General features: G+C 42.5%; 1 protein-coding gene across 1 annotated transcript; it reads left to right on the top strand. All coding sequences in view use genetic code 11, as the record gives it.

Annotated features, from left to right (window-relative positions):
• Positions 1-250: 250 nt before the first annotated feature.
• Positions 251-8,364, top strand: EGR_05690 (Cystinosin; the record flags this gene model as incomplete). The annotated part of the gene is made up of 9 exons (XM_024494939.1): positions 251-363; positions 512-721; positions 793-933; positions 2,474-2,573; positions 2,708-2,827; positions 3,710-3,880; positions 5,069-5,185; positions 7,454-7,571; positions 8,255-8,364. 9 exons carry the CDS (start codon positions 251-253, stop codon positions 8,362-8,364), a joined length of 1,200 nt encoding a protein of 399 aa, XP_024350635.1.
• Between the last annotated feature and the right edge of the window lie 1,246 nt (positions 8,365-9,610).

Below are 9,610 nucleotides of genomic sequence, written 5' to 3' on the forward strand. Positions count from 1 at the left end.
AGTTTTCCTTTTATTTTGTTTATGTTTTTGCCCGTTTGTAGTTATTTTTGTATATTCTCAAAAATGTCTTTGCTCGTATAGTTCAGTCACGCATTCTAGGGAAGAGGTAATATTGACTCCGTCAACCTCGCTTAATACCAATTTTAGCCTGGACGGTGTTAAAGTGCCTTAGGGCATTACTTATTTCACCAATTGAATGAAAGCGCTTAGGTTTCGGGCTCTAATTGGAATCTTTTTACTTCTTTCGAAAATGGCCAGCTTTTCGCCTACGAGCTATCCTTATGCTGGCTCCAACATTGGTTTCAATCCACCTTCAATTGATATGGTTCTGGGGGAGGTTAAACGTTTTTCTGTAGAATTTAGGTTCGTTGGCAGTTTGCTATCTGAGCTTTGCGAGTGGCACTTTTCTTGGTTAGCATTATTTGCCCAGCTTTAGTTTACTACGCAGGCAAATTATTATCTAAGCTCCTCGGTTACTATTAACGATGTGCGGCCTTTCTTCCTCTTTCAGGGAGCCCTTGCCGAATCGCTCTATATTCACGTTTACCTACCGGAACAGTGCGGGCGCCCACTTTAACGCCACTGACAAGCTGCCCATTAAACCACTGGGTTCCTTCACAGTCGAAAGCGGCTCAAACAAGTCCTATCAAATGTCCATTTTTACCAGCAAGCCGGGTACAGTTGAGCTCGGTCTTGCTTCCACGGACATCAACATCACGCAGTATGCGTCTATCTTACAGCCGAGCCGGATTTCTATACATTCCACTGTTTGATTTACATTTTTTATTACAGTCTTGAGTATCTGCATGCACGCATAAATGTTTGTCGTCAGAAGTCGCTGTCAATACTTCAGCAGATTGTTGGCTGGGCTTATTTTCTTGCCTGGACTTTGTCATTTTACCCCCAAGTTATTCTAAACTGCCAGCGGAAAAGGTAAGTTCTCACGCTCACACTAGATTTGAATCTCTCCTTAGGATAGGCAATGTTTTCTTACTGGTTAATTTAGAGTCTGATAGCACTGCATATCGTCTTGTTATTAACTGTAGCGATCTTCCGCTGGAATAACTAAATACTTTCGGTATTTTTCCGGGAATGACCGCTTAGCCATTAATTGTCACGTTCTGGCGTCAAATCTCAAGGCGTTTGCGCAGTTGCGGTGAAGTAACCGCAGCTACGTGGTGAATTTTGTTAAAAATTACATACAACTTGTGTCTCGAGCTGTTAAACGCCTTCCAGGCAGCTATAATCTATCTAAGCTGTACGTGATTTGTTGTGTCTGTCTGTGTCTTTTTGAGTGTTATGCACATGTTCATGAAGTGCGCAAACTTGACACTAAAGGACAGTTTTGATCACGAGTTTAGCACTTTCAGCCTCACTAAAGGTGCTGGAATTCACATGAAGTTTATTGCTTCCGTGGAATTTAAATACTAACTAAGTCCTGCTATTTATAGTAATAACTGCTCTTGAAACGCCAAAGCAAATGCATAATTCCGTGCTCCCCTTGTTAACGGGCATTGCAGTGTTTTAGAAGAGTATTCCTACTTGTGTTGTTACAGTTTGTTCCTAACAATTTATTTTGGATGCACTGAGCAACATGAATTGGAAAAGAAGACGAGATCTCACCATAAGGTAGTGTTTAAGGTTTTTAACGCTTATCATAGCCGTGACCGAGTCATTTGTTTCCTTCTTAAGCGTTACAATCCCGTGCCAAATAGAATCGACTTTTCGTCCAAACTGTAGTATGTGATGGCCCTTTGAATGTCAAAGTTTACCGCGCTCCATATCTGGTACTGGCTAATTCGTATGCTGTTTCAGGGATGAAGTAAGATTATTATTCCAAAGATAAGAACACCCTGCATCCATCTTATTGTTTTGAGCTCGTTCAACCTGCTGACGACAGAATCTGGTGCTATTGGTTACCATAAGTTAGTAAAAGCCACACCAATTGTGCTGCCTCGGCCAGGTAAGAGGATTAAGGAGACATATTTTAGTAATCATGCTGGCAGACTTATGAAACTCTCCTCCATTTCCTTAGTAAAGTTTGGAATTTTATTTCCAACAAATCGGTAAACGCTAAATGCTCAATCTCATTTATTTCTAACAAAGGAAGGAGGCACTTTTATCACATTCCGGTTACTAAGCTTTGCAATCAACCGGTTCAGTGATTTTTATTTATTTCAGTTTTGTGGAGCGGGAAGTTGTTGCATTTACTCGAATAACGGAAACGATTGAACTAGAAATAGGAAGAAAGGGTGCAATTTCTCGCAGATCTCTATGTACTGGTTAAAATTAATCAAATAAAAGGAATTAATTTTCATTCATGAGTTGTTAATGGCAATCCCCGAGTTAGTTTAGGATCCGTTTGAAGTTCTAGATGCATCACCTTTCGCAGGATGTTACATCTTCCCATTTGAAAATAAGACGTAAATAAAGGTGCTCGTACACTTAAGAGGTCTTTTATCTTGCTTTTTAGTGTAACGGGCTTAAGCTTTGATTTCATCGTCTTCAATGTCATCGGTTTTGCGTGCTACAGTGCCTTCAACATTGGACTTTATTTTGTTCCTCGAATTCAGGTAAGGCAGTCATTTGCCACCTCTTTAAGGCTTTAGCCAACGCCATCTCTAAGTGAGGCGATCTTTTTCCCTGCTTTATGCTTCTTTCCTATTCAAATGATTAAGTAGGTATTGCTTCTTCCTTTATCCTTTAGGCGCAATACTTTGCACGTCATCCTCTCAGTGTCATTCCAGTTGCAATAAACGATCTCTTCTTCAGTCTTCATGGGCTGGCCATGATGCTGGTGCTGATTGTTCAGTGCCTGTTTTTCGAGGTGAGAGCCTGTGGGCATTTTGTGACCGGAAATCTGCTCTGGTAGTTCTCATTTCCGTCTTTTTATTTTTAATAAATTTGGGCAGTTTTTGAGGTAATGGGTAAGCAAAGTTAACTTCAATTATTGCTCCCTCTGTCTTTTCATGAACTCACTACCCCGTGACAGATCCCCTCAGACATAAACGACCAGGGTGTTGCTTGATGCTGAAGTTTGTTTGTGAATGTGTTATGTTTGCGGTTTGTGTAGCTTCGTTTCGGCAGACGACTCAACAGTGAAGGTTTGTCTCTTACATGGGAGACCTGAGCCGACACTCTTGTGGACGAAATCAGTGTTTTTTACTCCACCGATATTGAATTACTTAGGATGCGAGGTCTGAACTGCTGGGAGCGAAATTTGAAGATATCCCTGAATACGTCATAATGTAGGATAGTGCAAACGTCAGTCTGCTACATAGCTCTCGCCCTGTTTTTGGGGATCGTACTCGGTGCTCTATATTTATTCTCTCCTGCTTCAGTTACCTGCCGTTCCCTCCTCCGAATGAGTTGAACTTACTCGGAGTCCAAGAACGAAGGCGATACTATGAATGTGAACCTGCTGAGTCTACGTATATATAAACAGCCACAACAGATGCCTTCCTTCCGTAGCGCTTTGATGTAGCACTCTATCAATGAAACCGGGTTTTGTGTTCTGTTTCCTTTGCTCGTTTACTGCTGCCAAAGATGTAGCCCCTGAGATAATTCTAGAAGTGCAATAGGGTAAACCAGGCTGCAATTAGTCAGATTATTTCCCCTACGAGAGGTCTGGTCTGCAGCGTGGCCATGCTGCCAGGTTTAATTAAAGATCCCGGTCTACATGAGGTGCACACTTCCTCCTTTTGTCCAGAGAGGATCCCAGCGTGTCTCAAAAACCTGTATCACAATCTCCTGCCTGATGCTCCTCTTCGTCCTCACATCCACCCTCCTGGCAGCTGCCGATGTCGTCAATTGGCTCACCGCTCTCTACCTCTACTCCTACGTTAAGCTCTTTGTCACGTTGGTCAAGTACTTTCCGCAGGTGAGATTTGTTTTCGTTTGTTATGCATATCTCGTGAATACCCTCTGCTTCCGTTTTGGAGTAGGACACGGTAATGTTCACGTCAACCTGGGATTTCGGTTCTCATAAAATGTGGTAAAAATCGAAAGCATAAATCTTACCTATCTCATCCTGATCATTGACGGTCGTGCAACCGTTTTGGCATAGAAGGATTTCCCATTCCATTCAATTATCCTGGGCTTCCCTGGCCCCCTTTTTTGCAAGTAATGGAATGCGGATCTTTAAGGGAATCAGGGTTTGTAGAGTATGCTGATGTAATCTGCCAATTCTTGCTTTCCCTCGACAAAATACTTCATAAGTCGCTTCCAAACATAACCATTTTCCCTCTTCCTTTTCAATTTCCCCAAAAATTATGGTTTGTCAAATCGGTTTGTGTTTTTAATTCCAAGACATCAATCGGTAATTCGCGTTTTGGGTTTGAATGAGACGAATGCTTCTTAAATAGTGGAGGCTATGATTTTGCGGTCTGTTCACATTAGAACTCTGAATCATTTCACCCAGTTTTTTTTCTGTTTATAATGTTCTTTTAATTCGAACAATAGATCATACTGACGCGATTGGCCGCGCTCATATGCCAGTTTTGAAACACCTTCTTCACTTTTCAAATGGCCCTTAATCACTTGGTCCTAATAATCCCTGTTTTGTTTCAATCTACACGTCCTAGGGACTGTTAAAATTCCCACCTAGAATTCATTATTTCAAGTAACTCAGAAAGCGTCTTTATTTATTATCACTGTCTTTCTAACCGTCGTCTTTGTAAGTTAGTTCTTAGAATATCATTTAAAAGTCGGTATGAAAAAGATCATTGTGTCCTAAACAACTCTCTATTAATCCACAATTGACCAATGACAAGCCAGTTTGAAAGGGCGTACTGTAATACGGCGCATTTTCTTCGGATCAAGTCATCAAATATCGTGCATTTTAAACTGGCTTATACCCAGCCGAAGGGATATATTGTCTTTTAAAAGTTCCTGCGTCTTCGAAATGCTAGCAAGGGCCTTTTCCCTCCGCACATGAGGGCAAAGCAGCTTTCTATAGGGCAGAAAGGCAAAGCGTTACACCCTACAACCTCCAGTTGTATTTAGCACTATGTTCTTGAAGGTTAAAACCTCGGCCATGTTTGCCCTAGCCTCTCCGTGATTTGCGTAGGTAGCTGTTTTGAGGTATCTCCAACGGGCCCGCTACCACCATGATCATCATCGTGGTGGTGATGCTGTCATTGCAAAACTGAATGTTCAAATTGTTCATCAATCCAAACGTTTAGAAGTGAATTCTGCAGTAGTCAGGCCATGTGCTATATAATGACATGTTTGCCGACGAGTAAGAGTGGGGTCACCTACGAAAACGAAGCACCGATTTCTTTGTTGACCTAGGTTGTGGCTTTTTTACCTATTTCAAGCGGCAGGACTCGGTCACTTCAATGAAAGTTTGGATTATAGAAGAGGATTCCTCATGACAATTACTTTTTCCAAATGATTATGCCATTGTGACATTAATGCCACGCGGATTTACAAATTGGATGGACAGATAATAGAAATACGCCGCAGTCCATGCGCTCTGTGGCAGATCTTGCCACTCCTCAACATCCAGTTGTCAGGGCTACTCCAGCGAGCACTATTAACAGCTCCCCTCAGTTTGGCATTACCACCAGTTCTGTTTGCCTTCTTCAACGCAGTTCTTTTGCCGAAGCATAGCCATCTAATCAACAACGCGTGCCATTTGAAGTGCAAATTTCAGCGGTGGACCTAGCATTGCAGAAAGTCTTGAAATCGCTGAAATAATCACAAACATATCCTCTAGCAATCTAGTGCCTCAAAAAGCCATTCTTAGTAGTGTACTTTTACTTGAAAAAGGCAGGATAAGTGACAACCCAGCAGGTATGTGATCGCGGAAGTCCTGGCGAAACGGGGACAAACGGGCAACGGTTTATTAGCTGTCTGCTGTAGTTAGTGCATCAACCCTCCCATTCCAACCAAGCATCTTGAATGCGTGGTCAAGTGTTGGTAATACCACTTTCAAAGAAGCACTCAAATAGTTGGTCACGCGAACGACTGGCCTTGAATCTTTGGTCCCCATTTGCTCATTGCGATAGATGCTCACGCCTCGGTCCGAATTCGGCGGGCAGCGAGGGGGCACGAGTCCCAAGCAAACACCTTGACACTATACCTTTCAACAAACAACCTTGCACAGTACAGCTGAAAAGTTGACGCTGCCTTCGAAAGCTTATTTTGACGAGGAAACGATATATTCAAGTAAGGTCAAAATACTGACGAAGTTACTGCTACTAGACTAGAATGGAATTGCACCAGGACATTGAACAAAGTTAAGACACTGAATATCAAAAAGAAGCCTAGTATTCAGTATCACAGGTGAGCCCAGGTAACCATCGTGGTGGTTCAGAATTCCCAGCTGGATAGAGGTACGAGCTAGGTCCACGTCTCTTGACTCACTAGACTAAGCATTTCTAACCAACATGCATGCATCAAAACACTGTGCTCTCCAGGTCCCAATACGAAATCCATTCGATCGTCCTGGTGAAAAACAATGTTGGGATGTGGAACTGAAAATAGGAATAAATACTACCACCCTAAGATACTCGTGCGTGACTCAACCGCAGCAGCAGCAAAATTTGACATGTTCACTTCTCCATCGACATTCGAACAAGCTGGCAAGACGTCGTCTTCCTGTGACTATCCGCCAAATTTCACTAGATGGTAGCTGAAAGACGATTCGGGAATGTCTGTTCCAGCCTGTAAAACTCAGGCTCAGTTCAATTCACAGTTCCTAGGCTCCACTTGAAGCTCTTTTTACCTTGCTGTAAGGAATATTCATTTCCTTTATTCTTGATCGCCTTCGTATGGCTAGAGTTGCCTTGAACAAGATTGTTTATATGTCTCACAAATTTCATAGTATTGAGTTATTCCAATTCGGCACTGCTATTGGAACCAACATAGCCCCAAAATACCACCGTTTACCGGGATCACCGTTTTTTCAGCCGTCACTACTCGTTATTTGATTTTTTACGCCACTGAGGTTCTAAGACACAAATCAAACACTATATCCCACGTGGATGGTCTGCTGTTCCAACATGGCACCAATTCTCGTACTGCCAAACTGTTCAGTTCGACTGCTGCTACGCAGAAACTTAAAACTGAAATATTTATCCTCAAAATATTCTGTTTGTGACACTATTTGATGTAATTAGCACTATCATAAGCTGAGAAGGAATACCCACCATATTTTTTACGTGAAGTGGAAAATCGGGGCATTGCATGTACGTGATGCTGATTAGCGAACTTGGAATAGGAGTATCCTGAACTCCTCTCGTCTTTATTCCCATAACTACTCAGTTTACAATTCTCGATTTGTTGAAATCGTCAAATTTTTGAAGCCCGACCCAGGTGAGAAAATATGGCTATCACACCTATGTGATGTTGGCACCAAAAGTGCTAGGCTCTACAATCATGCCAATTTCACGACGATCATGTATCAACTGCATTTTTTCTTTCTTTTTTTCGTTCCATTCACCTGCAGCTGATTCTCAATTGCCGTCGTCGAAGCTGTGTCGGGTGGAGCCTAGGCAACTTCATCCTCGACTTTATTGGTGGCGTCTTGAGCATCGTCCAGATGTTTATCACTGCCTACAATTGTGGTGAGTTAGGTTGCTTCCACCTCGGCTGATGAATTGTGCGTCGTGATTGCTCTATTTGGTTGATTAGTATCGCCCTCCAGTTGTCAGATTGGTTGTCTATTTGTGGAAAGGTGACTGATCGTAAGGGTGATTACTTGGACCAATGAATTGGTTTCCTAGGTTTTCCATTTGGACGCTACCCAGTCGTTTACCCTTGTCTCTATCCATTTCTGAGGACTGAGATGTGCTTAGAATTTTTTTGTGGTTTTTTTCTTCTGGTTTTTGGTCGTTTAAAATAGAGCTCAGTTTCCATTAATATCCAGACTAATAGTTTAGACGCAAGCCTTCTTTAAAACCTTAGTGAAAGTGGTCGTATCATGCCTTGGGAGCAAACGATGCTGCCACTTTTCACTGCACTACCCACGCTGAAGTGCCCGAGCGAAGCCTGGTGACGTCAAAGCAGCGGAGCTGAATTACCAAGGTCTGAGATTGACGGTTTATCAGTTCGGGCAAGTTTAGATCAAACCAGAACCTTTTTATGCCACAGTTACTGTGGCGACGATATTATCAAGCAGCCCAACAAAGTGTGGTGATAAACAAAGCCCTTCATAAAAAACCCATCCATATCTACTCGCACAGATTTCACACACACTGCGGTGCGGTGTTGGGGGGTTCAGCAGCTGATATCATTGTTTCACTGACAGATAGGGGCACATCGGGGACTATTTCGGTCGTGATGGTTTTGTCACCACCCCACAGCCTAAGCGGTCACCTCTGCGAAGGCTCAGCCATCACTTGGAACGCCCAATCCTGAATGTGTGAAGTACGCACAACGTGTGTTGAAAATGCAAAAGATGTGTCTTTGTGTGGGGAAAAGTAGACACAATTAATCGGGAACAGTTGAAATTTAAAAAAAAATCCACGCTTGCTCGATACCGAGATAACTTTACACTGCTGACCATCACAGATTTGTTGGGTGTTGCAGTAAATTTAAGGAGTGTGATGAAACATGAACTCTCAAACGAGGAGTGCAGGTTGCATCATAACGCGTGATGAATAATGGATTCCTAGAGGAATATCGCGGAGATTGAAATGTCAGCACGGTTGACGAATTGAAGTTGGTTGCCCAGTTACGATTTGGTCTTAGTAACAGATATTTAAATATCGAATCTCTCCAGGTATATGCCCAAAAGTCCTGATTTGGCCCAAACGTTCTTCATAGGTGGTTTAACCGGAATTTCCTCTCAACAACTAGTTTGCGTGCATAAATTGATCGAGAGCTGGTCTCCATCTCCATTTCTCTTCCCTTTTTTTTTCTTTTCATCTAACTTTGCGCCTTGCCGCCGCCTTGGTGTGGTGGGCGGAAGAGCGGTAAATAAATACTATCACTTCACGTAAATTTATATGTAAGTAAATCCATGAGGTTCGCAATCAACTGCTCTTAAAACGGTTCAGTAAAATGCAGGACCCGATTGTTCTCGAGTTTTTTCCGATACAATGAATCCTCTCTGTTAGAATGAATATTCCATGTGGTTGTTTTTTTTGAGGGACAATTTCCCATTATCCTCCGGATTTAGCTCTTCAAATATAGCAGAGAGGTTTGGAAAGCTCATGATTTCGCATTTTGATATAGTGCTCCTATCACCCCTGAAAATTTGCTCCGTCGCTTACAAAGCAGTTAGTAGTATGGGTGAGGCATGAGAAGACCCTTTTGTCCCCAATGTGAAGCCTGATCCAAGGGAAAGGAGAGCTTAGTGGGTTTACTCAGTGACGTGCCATTCTGTTTCATCAATGAAAACGTCTTATTTAAGCAGCATAAATGCAATCCTTTCTGTCACCTTCGTATATCTATCCATATTTGTGACCCGCAACCACAAAAATGCGCGAAAAATAGTCCGAGTCATGGAAAGGTTAAAAATGATGCTAAATTTACCCATGGGTGTAACTCCTGGGAATGGGTCGCCCCCATTACTAGCCTAGAAGGATAATAGCAACAGTATCCACGTCTATTAATTATGCGGGTCTACACGCTCCTACTAGATTTTTGGAGAACAGCCGAC

Source organism: Echinococcus granulosus (assembly GCF_000524195.1).
Source record: "Echinococcus granulosus chromosome Unknown EG_S00044, whole genome shotgun sequence".
NCBI lineage: Eukaryota > Metazoa > Platyhelminthes > Cestoda > Cyclophyllidea > Taeniidae > Echinococcus > Echinococcus granulosus.